Source organism: Cadophora gregata, assembly GCF_030347475.1.
Source record: "Cadophora gregata isolate MNR1 chromosome Unknown scaffold_4, whole genome shotgun sequence".
NCBI lineage: Eukaryota > Fungi > Ascomycota > Leotiomycetes > Helotiales > Ploettnerulaceae > Cadophora > Cadophora gregata.
In genome coordinates this window covers 933,131-950,808 of record NW_026695927.1, presented here as the reverse complement: position 1 = coordinate 950,808, position 17,678 = coordinate 933,131, and the positions used below count along the sequence as shown (strand labels likewise).

General features: G+C 49.8%; 7 protein-coding genes across 8 annotated transcripts; 6 read left to right on the top strand and 1 right to left on the bottom strand.

The window, feature by feature from the left end:
• Window positions 1–528: 528 nt before the first annotated feature.
• On the top strand, window positions 529–903 carry ONS95_010103 (uncharacterized protein; the record flags this gene model as incomplete). The annotated part of the gene is made up of 1 exon (XM_058503672.1): window positions 529–903. The coding sequence occupies one exon, from the start codon at window positions 529–531 to the stop codon at window positions 901–903; it is 375 nt and encodes a 124-aa protein (XP_058360385.1).
• A 1,433-nt stretch (window positions 904–2,336) lies between these two features.
• Window positions 2,337–7,080, top strand: ONS95_010102 (uncharacterized protein). Of its 2 annotated transcripts, XM_058503671.1 has the most exons (5): window positions 2,337–2,749; window positions 2,789–3,998; window positions 4,076–5,348; window positions 5,433–6,270; window positions 6,322–7,080. In XM_058503671.1, exons 2-4 carry the CDS (start codon window positions 3,643–3,645, stop codon window positions 5,712–5,714), a joined length of 1,911 nt encoding a protein of 636 aa, XP_058360384.1. In that variant the 5' UTR covers window positions 2,337–2,749; window positions 2,789–3,642; the 3' UTR covers window positions 5,715–6,270; window positions 6,322–7,080. The 2 variants fall into 2 exon arrangements, with proteins under 2 accessions (XP_058360384.1, XP_058360383.1); XM_058503670.1 differs by lacking the exons at window positions 2,337–2,749; window positions 6,322–7,080 and having other exon boundaries at window positions 3,509–5,348; window positions 5,433–5,723.
• Window positions 7,081–7,210: 130 nt separating this feature from the next.
• Window positions 7,211–9,167, bottom strand: ONS95_010101 (uncharacterized protein). Its single transcript, XM_058503669.1, has 3 exons — window positions 8,818–9,167; window positions 8,285–8,683; window positions 7,211–8,237 (listed from the first exon to the last, which is right to left on the bottom strand). The coding sequence occupies exons 2-3, from the start codon at window positions 8,552–8,554 to the stop codon at window positions 7,314–7,316; spliced, it is 1,194 nt and encodes a 397-aa protein (XP_058360382.1). The 5' UTR covers window positions 8,555–8,683; window positions 8,818–9,167; the 3' UTR covers window positions 7,211–7,313.
• A 1,334-nt stretch (window positions 9,168–10,501) lies between these two features.
• On the top strand, window positions 10,502–12,321 carry ONS95_010100 (uncharacterized protein; the record flags this gene model as incomplete). Its single annotated transcript, XM_058503668.1, has 5 exons — window positions 10,502–10,915; window positions 11,037–11,053; window positions 11,187–11,282; window positions 11,428–11,816; window positions 11,864–12,321. The coding sequence occupies 5 exons, from the start codon at window positions 10,502–10,504 to the stop codon at window positions 12,319–12,321; spliced, it is 1,374 nt and encodes a 457-aa protein (XP_058360381.1).
• Window positions 12,322–12,775: 454 nt separating this feature from the next.
• On the top strand, window positions 12,776–15,525 carry ONS95_010099 (uncharacterized protein; the record flags this gene model as incomplete). Its single annotated transcript, XM_058503667.1, has 2 exons — window positions 12,776–15,144; window positions 15,279–15,525. Exons 1-2 carry the CDS (start codon window positions 14,756–14,758, stop codon window positions 15,523–15,525), a joined length of 636 nt encoding a protein of 211 aa, XP_058360380.1. The 5' UTR covers window positions 12,776–14,755.
• Window positions 15,526–16,138: 613 nt separating this feature from the next.
• Window positions 16,139–16,662, top strand: ONS95_010098 (uncharacterized protein; the record flags this gene model as incomplete). Its single annotated transcript, XM_058503666.1, has 3 exons — window positions 16,139–16,356; window positions 16,454–16,538; window positions 16,594–16,662. The coding sequence occupies 3 exons, from the start codon at window positions 16,139–16,141 to the stop codon at window positions 16,660–16,662; spliced, it is 372 nt and encodes a 123-aa protein (XP_058360379.1).
• Window positions 16,663–17,047: 385 nt separating this feature from the next.
• On the top strand, window positions 17,048–17,422 carry ONS95_010097 (uncharacterized protein; the record flags this gene model as incomplete). The annotated part of the gene is made up of 1 exon (XM_058503665.1): window positions 17,048–17,422. One exon carries the CDS (start codon window positions 17,048–17,050, stop codon window positions 17,420–17,422), a length of 375 nt encoding a protein of 124 aa, XP_058360378.1.
• Window positions 17,423–17,678: the final 256 nt, after the last annotated feature.

Sequence of the window (17,678 nt, the reverse complement as noted above, 5' to 3'; positions counted from 1 at the left end):
GATGGCTGAAATGATGGTTTGGGATGCAGGCACGAAAAGAACTAGGTTGAAGGGACAACAGTTCTGAGGACGATATGATCCGATGCGAGACCGACAAGTATGATCGAATCAAGAAAGAAGGGCTGCACATTCAGGAGTACATATCCACGACGGCAACGAATCGAATGGAGAAATGAAAGCGGATTACCGATTTGGTAGGCATAAAGTGCCCTGTGAGATGCGCTTAGTATCGATCCGAGGCTTACGCTCTCGTTCAGGAGACTGGACCGGACTTCGATGGGAAGTCTCACGTCAACACCCAAGTCAAATCTCATTCTCCATTGTAGACGAGAATGTAAGCAGAGAGAGCTAGATCTGGACCGGACCGAACCAACGAAACCGACTATCCGAGGAAGGGTTTCGGGTTTATTGTTGAGAGCATCACGGCGATACCAAATGAATGAATGGAATGCGAAGATGGCGCGAGAAAAGTGATGGAAAGCGATGCGAGTAACAGGAAATTTGGGTGAGATATCCACGATCTAGCAGATGACACACCATTTGAGCGGATACCTGCAGATATCTGTCGCTCACGCATGTACGACAGACTCGGAACCTGGAAGCATGCGAATCCGTCTGCCTGCCAATCATGGGATGTACGGACGGGTACTTGCAGCAAGCGACATGATGCGATACTGGAGGCTACCACGAGAGGACTTTGTACGACAGCAAAACTGGAAGCGAGAAATTGGCGGTGCGCACAATCAAATCGACGAATTCAAGACCAGAAAAATCGACAAGAGAAACGATGGAATAAGTCGGGAAAGGCTTATCTTGAAAGACAGACACACAAGAGAGGAATATCCGAGCAGATCAGTGCAACTTACGAAGTCTCCCCATCCGTCAAACTCAAATCAAAATTAACCTTTCGCTTCCTTTCGGAGGTAAGATCACAATCGGAATCGCCAAGCCCTAGATTTCACGATAGGGAATCTCACCCTCGTACCTCCGTACGTACAAGCAGCCTGTCATCCCTGCATACGCCAGAGCTCCAGGCCAGAGGCAATAGATAACGAAGTTTCAAGTAATCGTGAGATAGGAGGATGGGATGGATTTGGGATGGATTATTCGTTCATGCCGAAGTAGCGAATTATGTATGAGCTGAGGATATCGGTCCAGGAGAGATGTCAGATTTGAGATGTGAGAGAAAAAAGAAAGGTCAGGTCAGGTAGTATCAAGTGTTGATTGGTGGGACATGCCGTGGTGATCGCTCTCGTTACCAACCGGTCACGCCGGTGGCGTGGCAATCCCACACACACTCACCTACTGTAACTGCACCACCCTTGCTGTCAGATGGATGGATGTTGGATTGTTCTGGAAGGGAAGTCTGACTGGACCATCTCTCGACCATCAAGACTACTCAGGTGAGATTCTGCAAAGCACCTGCTCAGCTTGGCCTGGCTCGCCGCCAAGGGACTTGTAGCTTGGCGGCACGGCTCATTGTCCTCGAATGGGGTGGGTTTGGCTCCCAGATATCGGGGTTGATTGGGGAATTTTTGTTTCATGGGTTTGGGGAGCTGAGGTGGGGACGCACTGATAAGGTTGAGTGGATTTGGATTTGGATTTGGGATTGATTTGAATTTTGAATTTCTTGCTTTGATGTCTTGATAAGGAGGGCACGGGAAGTAAGATTCAGGTTTGATGAAGGGTGTTGTTGGTTGGAAGGCGAAGGTAAAACTCCGTTACCTCCCTCTCCCCCCTCTCTCTCATGTGAAACTCATCCCATCCCGTCTTGTCCAACGGCCCCGTGCCCTGCACTCTGCTTGCTGCTCTGCCTTTCTGGCCAGCTACAGAGCTACCTTGTGTGGCACAAGGGACATTTCCGCATGTAGAAGGTTGTCAAGAGTCGCGGGCGGGAGGGCGGCTGCTGCTGCTGCTTTCACGCAGATGCCATGGCGGAGGTGGCCATGACTAGACAAGGTCCGGTATTATGAGGACGAGGGGAGGGAGATCCAGTGCACTACACCGGCATGCAGATTGATAGATTGATGGATGCGATGGCGGTACTGCTGCACCACACCGATCTCCATGAGTTTCTTGGGGTATTGCAGAAATCTGGGGTTTTCGGGGTCGCCTTGCCAGGACGATGATTTTGTATAACGTAAATGTACAAAAAAAGTCTTGACCGAGGTCACGGCGGCGGCAAATCCATGTGTGGAGATGGGCTGGAGCTATGGGAGGGGCGTTCGACTACGGCAGCCAGCGAGGGAAGCCCACTCGTCAAACCAGACCAGCCAGTGAGATCTTCACCACTGACAGGCTGGATCCTCAACTGGAGTCGACGAACTCGAGGACCCCTTCGTTCAGCCAATCCATCAGTGGCGGACCCTCCCTCGTCTCCTCCACTATAAAAGACGCCCACTCAAAATTCCTGCTCGCTGTCTCCACCTTCCTAATCACGACGTCGAACCACGAACTGTAATCGAATCTCCCTTCATACCTATCGTCTCTCTAAAGCGATAACCAAACTCCCCTTCCAGTGAAATCAAACAGTGAAATGATACTCGCCTCAGCCGCACCCACACTCGACTCGACGGTGAGCACCGAAACGCACATCTCGGAATTGGCCACCAGCCCAGCTTTATATCAGGCCTTAGGAAGCTGGGGATGCGTGCACACCTCCCAACCTGGAGTAGCAGGCCGGGCCCAGGAATGTTGACCTTCCTCTTCCGTCCATAGAGCCGGCAGCGGTAGTGCCGTGCAGTGCAGCGCTGTGCAGTGCAGTGCAGTGCAGCCAGTGCCAGCCGAGCCAGCCCCAGAGCCCTCAAGGCCGATGGGCGTTGTGCCAAGCGTGCAAGCCGAACACCTTATCGCGACCCTAGCTCGCCTAGGACCCGAGGCCCCTACTTGTACTGTAGAGAGGATTGTGGATGTCAGGGCGGGGCAGCGAACGAGCGAACTCAGGAAAATATGTCACATCCCTGTCCCAGACAAGGAGACGCATGGGGGATGAGGGGCGACTGAGTGAGACAGAGATTTGGATATTCATCGTGATTCGAGGACTCCAAGGACAGATGGGGGGCGGATCATCGATAAGTGCAGGTGCTGTGCATGGCCCGAGGATCCAACGACAGGACAGGCCCAGCCAAGACTGGATACTACAGCAGAACATGTCAAGATGAGCGGAGACGGCTTCTATTAGACAACGAGCTAGAATCCTCGACGAATAGATATGCGGCTTATGGTTGGCTGCGGCCGGATTTACTTTGGGGTGCGAAAGCAGGGGACGCACGCGAGGGATCCATGGAGGGGATGGGATGGGATGGGATAGGATAGGAAAGGATAGGTTGGAGGGGCCGAGGGAAAGATTTCTGGTTCTGGTTCTGGTTCGTGGTGGTGGTGGTGATACATATAAACTCACCGGCCCACGTCAATTCTGACTTCTCACCTCCAGCTCTGCTCCAGCGTCAAGAGTCAAGCGTCAAGCGACAAGCGTCGAGTCGAGAGTCAAGACTCACTCCGTCAGGGTCAGCTCGTGAAGGTCTTCAACATCGATCTTCCGATCTTGTAACACCTCACCAGCACTTACCTTGCCACGACAGACCTCATCGTCCGTCGCGCAAATTCTTTCCTCCCCGCGTTTCTTTATACAATACCAACACAATGGCAAGCAACGTCAATGATGTCGTCGAGCGCGACAACAACACCCATTTCCAGAACAGGGAAACCAATGCCTTCGGAACCCACGAGGCAAAGGAGCCATACCATGATCCTCACAAGGTCGACGAGTTCAGCAATGAGAAGATTAGCTCCGCGTCGCGCACACCTACAAGCGAGCCAGCTGTGCTCGAGGTCGACAGCGAGAAGGGAGTAAAGGATTACCGCGAGAAGGAAGTTGGAGGCACACCAGGTAGCTTTTCAGAGGGCGAAGGCGAGCGAGAGCAACCCTCGATCATTCGGAAAATCTGGAATATGATGAAGCCGTTCTTCTTCCCTGTCTTCTGGCTTCTGATGACTGGGTACGTACGAGCAGATTCGACTCAATTTCCTTTTCCCCGTGTGCGTGTGACGAGCAGCAGACTGACAGGTAACACAGATGGTGGATTGCTGGACTGAATCTCCATCGCCACGATATCGGTGGTCCTACCGAATCGTGGTTGATCCCCTTCCTTGTTTGGTTGGCCATCACCATTCGCCTGGTCACACTGTACGTCTCGACCAAGTATGTCACTAAGCCAATCGCCTGGGTATGGATGAAGGCCATCTACAACCCTGTCCAGATGATCCCCGAGAAGTTGAGATTGCCATTGGGAGCCGCTGGAACTATTGCCGTCTTCATTGTCGGAACATTCGCCAGCGCAGAGACCGCCGACAACACACGTGCCAACCGCGCGGTCAGTCTTTTCGGTCTCGCCTTCTTCATCTTCTGTTTCTACGTCACCTCCAATAACCGAAAGGCCATCCAATGGCAAACCGTCATTGTCGGCATGCTCGCACAGTACATCCTCGCGCTGTTCGTGCTCCGCACTCAAGCCGGTTATGATATCTTCAATTTCATCGCCTTCCTCGCGACCTCTCTTCTTGGATTCGCAGCTCAGGGAACTTCTTTCCTGCTTAGTGCTGATCTCCTCAAGTTCAACTACTTCCTCCTCGGTGTTATCCCACCCATTATCTTTTTCGTCGCCTTTGTCCAGCTGCTTTACTACTGGGGCTGGCTTCAATGGGCGATCGGAAAGTTCGCCACGATCTTCTTCTACGGTATGAAAGTGTCTGGAGCTGAGGCCGTCGTGGCTGCTGCGTCGCCGTTCGTCGGACAGGGTGAATCTGCCATGCTGATCCGTCCGTATATCCCTCACTTGACATCCGCCGAGTTGCATCAGGTCATGACATCTGGATTCGCCACCATCGCTGGTTCCGTGCTGGCTGCTTATATCGGAATGGGTATCTCGCCTCTGGCGCTCATTTCCTCCTGTGTCATGTCCATCCCTGCATCGCTCGCCATCTCCAAGCTCCGCTACCCAGAAACCGAGGAGACTCTCACAGCTGGCAAAGTCGTCATTCCAAAGGACAACGAGGAGAAGCCCGCCAACGGTCTCCACGCTTTCGCTAATGGTTCGTGGCTCGGTCTCAGAGTCGGCGGTATGATCATCGCTGCTCTCCTCTGCATTCTGTCTCTGCTCGGCCTCGTCAATGGATTGCTTGGATGGTGGGGCAAGTACCTGAATATCAACAACCCATTGAGCGTCGAGTTGATCTGCGGTTACATCTTCTACCCCGTCGCCTTCCTGCTCGGTGTCCCCAGAAACGGGGATATTTTCCGCGTCTCGAAACTCATCGGCTTGAAGGTTGTGGCTAATGAGTTTGTTGCTGTAAGTTTTTTTTTTCCCTCCTCCTGAGATCAAAATTTCTCTCAAAAGTTTGAAAACAAGATACTGACGGATATGAATATATAGTTCGCAGCAATGGTCAAGGACGACCCCAAGAACGACTACCTCAAACTCTCGGAACGCTCCCGCCTCATCGCCACCTACGCCGTCTGCGGCTTCGGAAACATCTCCTCGGTCGGTATCCAGATCGGTGTGCTCTCCTCCCTGGCACCAGGCCAGGCTGGACGTGTGGCCAAGGTGGCGCTGTCGGCGCTGATCTCGGGTGTCATCTCGACGTTGACGAGTGCGAGTATTGCGGGTATGCTGATTGTGGATTCGGCGGCTTATACGAAGGTTGGTGGAACTTAGGGGGTGGGGGAGGGGGGTGGATGAGGGGATTTTGTTTTGTTTTTGCTAGTTTTTGAGGGATGGGGGATGGGATGGGAAGCGATGGGATGATACCATGTTAAAAAAAAAATTTCCTTGAGATCAGCAATCAAGTCAGATGAGATGAAATGAGATCAGATGAGATGATATGATATGGAAGTGGTTAAAAAAGTTCCTAGTGAGCTGTAACTAATAAGACTGGTATGTTATAATGAGAAAGAAACAAACAAACAAACAAACAACTCTTCACATCTCCATCCTTGTTTCATACTGTTTTCATTTTTCACCCGCTTCTGAGTCCCCAAGTCTGCTCCTACTTTGATTACCCCCCCCCTGCCCTCGCCTAAACTGTATGCTACTCAACATTTATTATTATGTATCATATATTCAACGATGCTGTCGGCGTAAGGGGGCTAGGGAGGTGGGCTGTGAGGTATAAAAGTAGAAGGCAGAGCTGGAAGTACAGGACTCGAAATCAGGACTAGAAATTAGACCCAAATTTTGAAACTCGACAATCAATGATAGAATTGAGGTCTTGGTAAGTTTTCCTTTAATACACATCGAAAGGCGTGCCGAGGTGGTTCGTCAGACCGAATACAAGATAGATATATACGGTAACGGCACTGCTCATCATTGAACTATCTGCTTTTGATGACAGAAGCTGTCAGAAACGGAGTCTTTGAGAACGGGACTATCGACTAGAATCGCGGAGAGAAGGACAGTTTTGGCGTGTAAATTTCATATATATATGGCGGGAATTGAGAAATTGGGAGACTTTTCGTTTCGATCATCGCGTTATTCATGCAATGGCTTTATGCTGAAGCACGAGGATGGGCCGGGGGCATTTCACTCGACCATGAAAGATGCAGGCTTCGAGTACACGCTGTGGTAACCGGGACACTGGTCGTCAACGATGGCAAAGACTTCAGCAGAATGCACGTTTCCAGTAGTGGATTGACGTGAAAGGCAGCGATTTAACTGGAACCCCTTCCTTTCCCATCTTCTGGCCATTGATACCCAAGGCCTCTATATGCCGGTGTCCTGCTAGACTTTCGCGGCTCGATATGTATTGTACCACTTTCACTCGACATCTAAATGGTACGTTTGAGACACCAACTGATGACTTGCGACTCTGTGGGTGATCTTGCGGAGACTTGGTCATGAATGGAGAGGATCGCAATGACTGAAGTCTGGTTTGTGGTATGTTGTTGAGGATCACGTTATTCGAGAAACGTCCGCTGCTCAGTTGATGTTGAACCACCTACTCTAGAGATTCGATGAGACCCTCAACATGATCCAGCAGCCACCTATTTGTTGGATGTTGACAATCAGTATTGTGATGTTCCTGTCCTGTCGGAGGCGAGGAACGAAGTCCTGACGTTGAGGATTTGGCGCGTCAAAAATTAGCCCTGGCACGTGCAAGCACCCCTCGTTCCACCTTCCTTCCGTCAAGCGAATCTACAACATCGATGCTGGCGGAACTTGTTTGGAGACATTATTTCGTTATGAACCTATAAATTATATACACTGATTGAAGGTCATATATACATTGGTCTCCACAGATCTCATTACAGTCATGCGTCATCTTCGATCATATCGTCCCAAGGTCTTCGCCTGCTTCGCGACCCACCTCTCAACCACCTTGAAGTAGTCATAGCTGTTCGATTCCAGGTATCCAAAATGTCCGTTTCCACGAACACCCTCATCCGCCATCTTGATCCAATCGGTCTTCACACCAACTTGGTTGAGGAAATCGATCACGCAGTGATCATAAGTTGCGTGTGGGCTGGCTTCTCCAGTGAAGGCAACGTATGGGACCTTGGCGACGTTGGGAAGGGTGTGAACGGTGTGATTTCCGCCAGTTGCTTGCAAGATACAAGATCTCTTGGAAGGTGTATCTTCACCTACGGTCACGGTCACCAGGTCGGTGTAGTTTGAGATCGGTGGTGAGAAGTTGAGATTGGTGACCGTCAGACCGAATGGACGGGCAGCAGTTCGACCGACCGAAGAGGTGGCATTGCCGACATATGACTGGAATGGGATGTTTCCTGGCTCCAAGTTCACACTTCCTGCAACGAGAGTTGGACACTCATCAGCCAGGAGGATCGGGTGGATAGAGCCGATCGAATGAGCGACGAGAAATGAGGGGCCGATGAGAGAAAGGAGTTCGCATCCAGATGCTCGCATCGACAATTCTTGCCGGGTGTTGTTTGATGTCAAGGGGATAAAGGACGACTCGAAAGCATCAAAGACAGGATCGCCACGAATTCCTGTCCCAGGCCATTCGGTGTGCAATTGGCTCTGAGGGTATGCATTCTTCGCTTCTGGGTTTGTGAAGCCAACTTCCGTGATATTGGCAGTACTACCAATGCGCAGAGGATATCCAGTCAGGTCATTCTGTGTCCCGCGACCAACCGATGTCTGATCAACGATATAGACGAGATATCCTTTGTCGAGAAACCTAGAGGCCATGCCTTTTCGGTTGTCTGGTGTGTTCAGCCATGTCTATCTTTACATCAGCTGAGAGCCATCAGATCCCCTAGGTCACTCACTCCTCCCGAGACGCCGCCTCCATGGAAAAATACCAAGGGATATGGCTGCCTGACACCCTTCTGTGGCGTGAGTTTCTCGACGTACATCTGATCATACGTCAAGAGCCCGACGGCTGCATTGACGTACTTGCCCCCAACCCAGAATACATCTCGCTGGTATGCAGACTCTTTAGAGTTGCATTCTGGCTTGATAGCATTGATACCGGTACAATCCTTCGCGAGGACAGTTACCGTCACACACGAAAGTATAGCAGCCCAGAGAAATAACATCTTGTAGCAGGCTAAAAGAACCGCCGTTGAGATGTTAAGTGGACAGGATAATTAGCTTCTGGCGAGACGGAAAAGAAGGTTTCCGGTGACAGCGGCTGATGAAGGTTTTGTGTTGATTACCTGACGGCTCTTGGTATCCACTCATATCAGCCTTTGAAATATTGGAACGTTCAAGTGGGGAGAACAATTTCCTTCATCCCATCTTTGGCAGTTCCTGCTGGATGGGAAGTGGAAGCGACCATCTTAGGCTCCAAATTACTTACATCTGAAGAATTGTTCGGCCAATCGCAAACACCCCGGAATCCCAGGTTCAGGGGATGTCGTGGGAAAATTCCCTTGAATCTCGAAGATTGTTTCAAAGGCTTGCGGGGAATTCAAATACCCCCAGTGCTCAAGCCCTGCCGCCAACTTTTTGGCTTGCAGATGCTCCGGCTCCACCACTGTCGATGGGGGTCATTTCCGGTGGCTCGATGAACCTTATTTTTCGTGATCCTTCAGAAGCCAATTGAGGCGCCATCCAACAACGACTCCCGAATATTGCTCTCGGCTTATAAAGTTGACAATGTTGATGCGACTCCTAAAGACAAGAAACAGTTGATTGCAACTTACAGGACAGCTTGGTTTCAATGCTTCAGAAGTCTGAGCTCTATGTTCATCCGGCAATCCGATGAAGATCACCAGCCCATCCTTGCACCAAATCACAACTTCCAAACAGTCGCCCCCACATCCCCTGATTCCTGCATCTATAAAATTGGAGAAAATCTTCCAATCCGATGCATCGAGGAGAACTCGATTAAACTTCAACCAAATATTTTGACTTTAAAAGCAAGATTTTGACATCCGTTCTCTTGGAGACCCTGGATCGAGAAATGTTCAAAGCTTGGTAACGGTTTCAGGATAACGATATTACTCCGTGCGGGAAGCATGTTTTCTATAATGGAGTTGGATGAGGAAAGCAACTTCTTGGAAATTTTACGCAATGCCCGGCCATTCGGCAAACTTCGGAAGGCGAGTCAGAGACGACTCTGGCGTTTCTGGATAACATTCCGTCCAAGGATACCTTGTGGATAACATCTTATTACTGTCTCATCCGATCTCAGCTGCAGGATTATGACGATGCTCTGTAGGGCTACCGACGACTAGTGAGGCGGGTGGAACCGCACTCGCGACGGGAATTTTATTTCCCGAACAGCTTGTGACATGCCAGCCCAGTATTGATCCTGGAATATGACAGTCTTGTAGCCATATATCGTTCGATTTATATTGTACTCCAAACAGCTATCAGCTCTAGCCGAACCTTTTGAGCAGTTTGTGGTGGCATGTTCAAAGCTTCTTCAAGGTTCCCAGTTGGATCTGAACGATAGCACCACTGTCCAATAGGACGTTTGAGCATTTCTCGGCGAACTTGCTTCGGACAGACGAGGGGAAGGATGAAGCTTGCGGGGATTGTTTGGCCAAGCCTGCTTATCAAGTGACGATGCTTGGGAAATCGCGAAAAGAATGGATTGCAATCCGACCTTCGGAATGCAAAACTCGTCTCTTTTTGTGATTGGCGAATCTGATGGATATTTCCCACTCTTTGATGCTATCACAACAGGGTCTCGCGACATTCAATGTAATGGATGCTCCCCGAAACTTTAATTCTCAGTTCTTACCATGGTAACAAAGTGGGTAGGACGCGTTGAAGTCTGACGTTCGGTATTTCACTGGTCGAATGCTCGCCAAATTGAACTGGAATTACTCATTTTAAACCGGATACTCGTGCTCACAAAGATTGAGCAAAAAGAGCCCCGCTACACTTCATTTGTTTGTGTTAATACCGGCTGTGGCCCCAGACTGCCGCCCCCGCAGTCTAAAGGTATTGAAGCATTGTTCTCCAGATCGCCTTGATCGGTTGAGACATTCCTCTCCTGAAGAAAAAGTCATCAAATCCTCAAAGCCATCAAAATGTCGTCGATACTGGCCTCAGCATCGTCGATTATTGCCACGGCCTTACCTACGGGGACAATCTCAGCACATATTGGGTCTCCCCCAAACACAACGGAAGATTATTATGTGGCAAAGTACCTGCTCATGGCCTTCGGCAAGACGACAGATCCTATGCTTGGTGCTTTTGTACCTCCAGCACGACCAACAGAGGGATATGTTTTCGAGACACGGGGCCCGAGGATTTTGGCTTCGATGAGCATTGCTCTGGGTACTATGGTCATCATCACCGGACTGAGGCTAGGATTGAGGATTTTCAGGAGAGGGTTGATGGTTGGGATGGATGATTTCTTCATCATACCTGGTGTATTACTTGCCATATGTTGGCCGACACTGCAGATGTGTGCTGTGATATATGGAGGAGCGGGGAAGCATGTAGGTATTCGTCTCCTTGTGGCTGGGCTTGTAGTGCCTTTGACCTTCAAACTACTGCTGGTTGAAAGCCATTATCTTCACGCCCCGCCTCAATTGCCAATGACTGACTAGTTACCCGCAGATGTACGATGTCACATAGTACGTAGTCCCGGACAACACTTTCGGTTGCTGTTAGTTTTGACGGATGGGAGCTAGCCATCGATATGCCGGAATTCGTCTCGCATTCAAGTGGAGAAATTGTCTGGAGAACGCTCACTAACTCCCATTACAGTGAGGAGTATGCACGCTTCAAACGATTCTCCAACCTTTCGAAACCAATCTTCTTCGTTGCTGTTGGGATGATTAAAGTGTCGATATGCTTTTTCAAGTCAGTATTTCCAATCCGTTCTGGTCAGAATTTTGGAAGCAGTCGATAGTGGTACCAATTCCCAGAGCAGCCTACCTTGACAAGATAAATCAAGTCCAGGACTTAGAACCTCGTCTCAAGTCGTACTAACCTCTTAATCTTCCAGTCGACGGCTGACATCGCTCACTTCCAATGCCTGGTTAATGTTCAACAACATCTTTCTCGTTCTACTCGTCACCTATATAATGCTATCGCTCTTCTGGACCATCTTCCAATGCGACCCCCCTTGGGCAGGTTGGGATCCAATCAGAATCGCGAAGGAAAGCAGACAGTTCAAATGCACCAGCGACAACATTGTCGGCAGCACCTTGAGCGTCATCCATGTCATCATGGACTTCGCGCTGCTCTCAGTACCACTGATCGTGCTATGGAAAGTTCGGATGGGGTGGGGAACCAAAGCTCGGCTGTATTTCGTCTTTAGTATTGGGGCGATGAGTTGCATTGGCTCCGTCATGCGCCAAATTGAGCAGAAGAAGCTCTCAAGTGATGTTCTGTGTGGGTTTATTTTTCCACACCTCAGTCTCCTCGCTAAGAGTCTCTAGGGAACTTCATCCACCTTCAAGATTGGACTTTGATCGATCTGACCTTCGGCGTGGTCGCCGCATCACTTCCTATCCTTTCGGCATTCATACCAGCATCATGGAAGAGTGTGAGAGGGACAAATGACCCGACGAGTGCCAAGAATGCCATGTCAGGTTCCAACAGCTCGAATGGGACTGGGGGATACATCCGATCGAGAAGAAGAACAAGCATTAGCGGAAAACAAGAAAGGTCAGACAGTATGGAGAACATTGTAAGAACCGACGTTATCGAGTTGAAATTCCAGAACAGGAGCGACTACTTCGATGCAGAAAGCAAGGAGAGAAAGGAGGCAAGGAAGTCGAGGGCTGCGAGTGGAGGTGACTCTCATATGGACTGGACTTCAGAGGAGATATTCCCGAACAGCCTTCATAACGAGACATGGATCGGGAGGGGTTCTGGGAGGAAGGAAGTCAACTGAGGGCTCAATTTATGCTCTTCTTACGATATGACGACACATTTCTCTTTCCAGTTGTTTCCGTCTCATTTTTCATGTCAAGTCATCCTTGGAAAGTCACAGGGGTTCATTACACCAAGTCTTTGACAGTGTCATCGAGGTTCTCCTCTGGCAATCGCAAGACGGAGTTGCTCAAACCCTCCTGCTCTCATTGTCTCCACCAATTCCATCCTTCACCAAAGGGCCATCAGCAGTTTGAGAACTGTAGGCATGTCTCCTTGAGCCAATAGCACGACCTATCATTGTTCAGGGTGAGTCGCTTGATTCGACATGCCATTTGGCTGTGAGCCTCAACCCCACACACACATCTAGTGGCTATTACTGTGATGTGAACCGCTGATCTTGCGGCAGTGTCCCTCAATCAGCTTCTCGCGTTCACTGACCAACTCCACTTTCCGAAAGGGTCCATTTGAAGCGCTTTCATTGCAGTCACTGTCAACCGGCTTCTCCACCGACCTGGATGACAGCGGGATAGCAACTGTATCGCTTACAAATTCGTTGTGACAGTTCACTGGGTGGGTATGATGGTCCGCCGGCTGGGGAGATGACGGGCCGATGGAATTGGGGATTGACATTGTGGATGTTCTGAGACGAAGTTTTGAGAGATGCCCCACCGTTGAGGAGATGAGTTGTATGAGATGACTTTGACACTCGTGCAGGGGTAGAAAATGTCGCTCATATCCAGCTTCAGCAGTCGAAGAAAAGCTGGGTGATATGTCGTTCGGTCGGGATATTCTTGGACGATGCATATGACTGGATTTAACTTCGTTCGGACCAGCTGGCCACGAAGCCGCCCTCGAGGCACTGAAGTGGCAGGTAGGAATTGGTGCGTTCCAAGGCATGATTAGAGGTCATCGTCTCAACACAGCCTGAAAGCTACTTGCTGAACTTCGAAATCCCAAAGTTGAACACAAAGATTGGATTCCATTCCCAAATGTTGATCTTATATTACCACTTACTCCCTCAGAATGAGAACGGAACGGGTTCTGGCTGCTATCCTGACTATGCCACCAAGTCACAGAATTCTGTCTTGGGTATGTCGATGAGGATTTGGAGTTGACTTCAGAAGATCTTGACAGTCGCAGCGCCCACAAACTTTTGGCTTGAGGTTCGAATGCAGGCAGCTTCGGACGATGTACTCATGGTTACTGGCCACATATACATCTTCAAAAGCTTGGTCAACACCAACTGAAGCAGTCTCGGCTCTTCGACACACTCTGAGGCAAACCAAAACCTCGTAGCCCGACCTTTTGGCGGTCCTCACATGGGCAGCGAGACACCTGGCCCTAGCATCAACATGAAAGTCCAGACGAGTGACGCAGAAAAATCGACCTTATTAGAAGCAGGTATGAGAATTATCCATTGACGTAGGATCCTCCGCTAGCATTAGGATATGTGCATCGTGTGCTTGAGGTTTGCATTGGTGGTCTGAGGGTTTGTGAAAATGTCATTCAACTCACCATGTATTTCTGTGGTGGGTGTTGTGGGTTGGGGGAGTCGTCTCCAGCACCTACAAAATCGAAGATTGGAGTTTTACCAGGTATGCGACACTAATGCAAGCCCGAGATCCCAGAAAAGATCCATACGAAATAATCAAGCATTTCATCATCGACGATCTGCAGACTGCCGTAAATTGAAATTGGTGGCTCAGCTTCATGCGCCTCGAGATCAACAGTTGATTGGCCAGAGCTTACCCCTTTTCAGATGGCAGAGCGTGGCGCATCAAGCCTGGGACTGGGCTTCAGCTCGAAACCATGGATCCCCAGGGCCAAGAAACAAGCTTAAAGCTTAGGCTAGCCCTACACTGTTCTGACAGATCGCTCGGATGAGCAGCAGCATATTCTCACTATATGCAAGTACCTGCTTAAGTTCCGAATATCCATTCCCCGCAGTGTATCTGTGTAACGGCATCATCTTAAGTACAGATTGCAGTTATTTCTCCCAATTTCGAGCCCCAAACACGGAAATAAAGGGGTTCCGCTGTCAAAGGATGTCCCTGCTCAGCTCCGGGATCGTGCATCCTACTGAACAGACTGGCGCCTTGCCATCACCACGCTAGAGCGCATTGGGGAAACCGATCTTCCCCTAACCCACAGCCACTTTCCAGCTATGGCTTGGTTCAGACGACTATGATTTCACACGGCTGGATCTCAGCTTTCATGACTGGGCAAAACGTCAGATCAGGGCAGACTTTCAGCCGTGGGCCAATTTCTTTCATTTGAGGGGGTGCAACTATTTAAAGCTTGCCAATTCCACAAGATCTCCTTTGTTCCCGTCCGATATCCTGTCCTCGTTAATTTCTCCGTACCTACTTTCTTCGACATTCAAGCAACTATTTGATTCATCACTCACTACCATTCAACTTTTCAAGCAAACACAAACCTCCACTCCAGACAAGATGTTCGCCAAATCCATCCTCGTTGCAAGCCTGGCTGCCATGGCCCTCGCAGATCCAATCCCAGCACCTGCTCCTCAAGCAACAACTGATCTCGGTTCCCTGCCCACAGATGCTGGCGATCTCAGCTCTCTCCTCGACGCTGCCACATCCCTCGCCGGCACCGACTTGAACTCTCTCCTCAACGACGCAACATCTGCTCTCGGCGTACTCTCCGATATCCCTACCCTCCCAGCCTCAGTTCAATCCGTCCTTGCGACCGCAGTCCCCGAATCAGAGCTCACCAGAACCGACATCCAATGTATCGCTACCGCCACGCCCGACTGGTTCAAGAGCCTCCCCAACGACGCCAAGAGCGCGATCTCTAGCTACGAGACCGCTCTCGCAAGCTGGTACGTAGATTATTGGACAAGCCCGTTTTCTTCAGGTTTCATTTATCGCGGGGAACTCGGGATTTTCTGAGACATGCCTTTACCTGTTCCGTAAACCATTGCCGAGGTAACTGCTGACTCCCGATCGCGTACAGGTACTCTGAGCACAGCTCTGAATTGGGTTCTCTTACAACTGGTGTCCCCCAGCCATGTGCTGCTGCTACTGGTAGCGGCGCGTCGCCAACCACCACTGGAGGCTCAAATGCCACCCCGGCTTCGTCGAGTGGATCTGGAAGTGCTGCTCAGACCGGAACTTCGACTGCTGCTGCTCCTCGTGCTACCGCTATGGCTGCGAGCATCGCTGGTCTTGCTGGTATGTTGGGAGTCATGGTCGCCTTGTAAGACTTGGGTTTGGTTAAGGGATGGCGTGAATGGTGGGTGTTCGATAAGAATGTAGAAAAGCTGGGACATGCTCGGGAAGGGGGGTGTTTTGTTGAAAATGTAATCATGTTGAATTATTAGATCAATAATCTTCTATTCACGGCTCTTTCAAGAGTCCTAGTTTCTGAATGTAAATCATTTCAAATACCGAGATCCAGGCTGAGTTGAGTAATCAGAACTTACTTTCCTTCCCTCCTTCTGCGATTTGATTGTATTGTGGCACTTCACCGTCTGCACATCCCTTCTGAAACTCTCACAGCTAAATCAATGCTCCTCCCAAATATGATTCAGAATATCCATGCCCGAACACATGGCAAAGTAACAGCATCAGCGTTTGTCCCTCCAAGCCGGGCGAACCTCGGGTAGTCCTGAAGCGAAACTCTAAGAAGACCTCATTCGTGCAGCACGCCACCTTTCTCAAAAATGGCATCAAATCATATCCCGCCTCCAATTCCACGACTTTCTCTATTCTGACAAAGAACTGTTCACAAATCCATATCTCACTCACCCCATATAACCCCTCCATCAAACACCATCCTTCTCACCATCAACCACAACACGAAACGACCAAAAAATGCCTCTCAAAGTCTCTTCCGAATCACCCTCTGAGCTCGAAGCTTCTCTGAAAGCTACTGCCACAACATCCAAGCCGGCGTTCTTCATCGTCTATGCGTCTCTTGTGAATGGAAAGTCGTGGTGTGGGGATTGTCGCGATGCAGAGTCGTTTGTGAATAGCAAATTTGCGAGTGGTGAGGACGTGGTGAAGGTTGTGTATGCGGGACAGCGTGATGAGTAAGTCAGGTTTTTCCTTCGATTTGGGGCTTGAATGGTTGTCTTTGTTGTCTTCAACTGGTTATTCATTGATATTGGAGCTGAACGAAAACTATAGGTGGCGAAAGCAGGATAATCCATGGAGAGCTGACCCCTTCAAGATCACGAACTTGCCGACCTTGGTGAAGGTTACTGCTGATGGCGTGAGTTGCACCTCACATAAATTGTTTTTCCGAACCAGCTGACAGGAGGAATTAGAACGTGGAGAAGCTTGTAGAGGCTGATGTCTATAATCAGCGGAAGCTTGATGCGTTTGTGGGCTTCTGAGAAGATGGTTTTATAGAGTTTCGCCGCATCACGTGGTTCACCTGAAATGCCTCAGAGGGCATCTCAGCACAGTATTACTGGTGGTGCGAATGATACCTTGATTATACACTCTTTTTCCGAATGAGAGTGAATGCAGCTGATGCCTGTTTATTCTGGGCATTCCAGTCAGCAGCGAAGACAATACCAGAGGCCGGCCTGCGTTGCTTGCTCATGTGTGTTATTCAGATATCCCCCAACAGGAGACCTTGGCCTTCGAATACAAAAGTTAAAAAGCAAATACATCGTTTCCAATATGCTCACAAAATTCCTTTTGTTTGTTAACCACAAGCTTCAACGCCAACAGATCAGACACAGAGCTCAACAATAACTTAAGTTCACCGAAACCATGACCCGCTTCTTCAGTTACTTCAACAACCTATCCAGCGGCTACCCCGCAAACTACGGCACAACAGCCAATGATCCCCGCCGCTATCATCATTCTCCTGGATTAAGAGGCCTCTACGGCCATCAGATGCAGCACAACTACCCCTACCCAAGAGCAAACAACTGGACAAGTAACAGTAACGGCAGCAGCCGACTAACCAGTATCCCTCGATCCTCTCCACGAAGCTCCTTCACAAGCGGACTCTTCAACGTCTCGGATAGCACACTTACTAGCATAAGAGGCTTGACTCCGCAAGTAGCTCCACAAGCGGGATGTTTAATGGATCCTGGTATGGTGGGAGTCGGACGAGTAGCTCGAGTGGTTATAGTGGCTTAGCTACTGGGTTTCCGGTGATGTATGGCGGGAGGTCGAGGGGTGGGAGTAGTACGAGTAGTAGTATGTCGTCTTTTGGGAGGGTGCTATTTACTATGCGGTTTTGAGGTGGGTCGAGAGCCCGAGGCTGCGCCCATGGCGTTGTCAGTTTGGAAAGATATTTGACAACTAGCATTACTGACCGTATGATGTGGAATCTATGAGATCCAAGTATGACATGGGCATAGTATGTTGTTTATTCCAGACACGGAGAAGGACG

Coding starts and splice junctions, on each gene's coding strand:
- ONS95_010102 (XM_058503671.1), top strand. CDS start 3,643: ATGGCAAGCAACGTCAATGATGTCGTCGAGCGCGACAACAACACCCAT. Junction 3,999..4,075: donor TTCTGGCTTCTGATGACTGG/GTACGTACGAGC, acceptor CAGGTAACACAG/ATGGTGGATTGCTGGACTGA. Junction 5,349..5,432: donor TGGCTAATGAGTTTGTTGCT/GTAAGTTTTTTT, acceptor ATGAATATATAG/TTCGCAGCAATGGTCAAGGA.
- ONS95_010101 (XM_058503669.1), bottom strand. CDS start 8,554: ATGTTATTTCTCTGGGCTGCTATACTTTCGTGTGTGACGGTAACTGTC. Junction 8,238..8,284: donor GAGGCGGCGTCTCGGGAGGA/GTGAGTGACCTA, acceptor ATGTAAAGATAG/ACATGGCTGAACACACCAGA.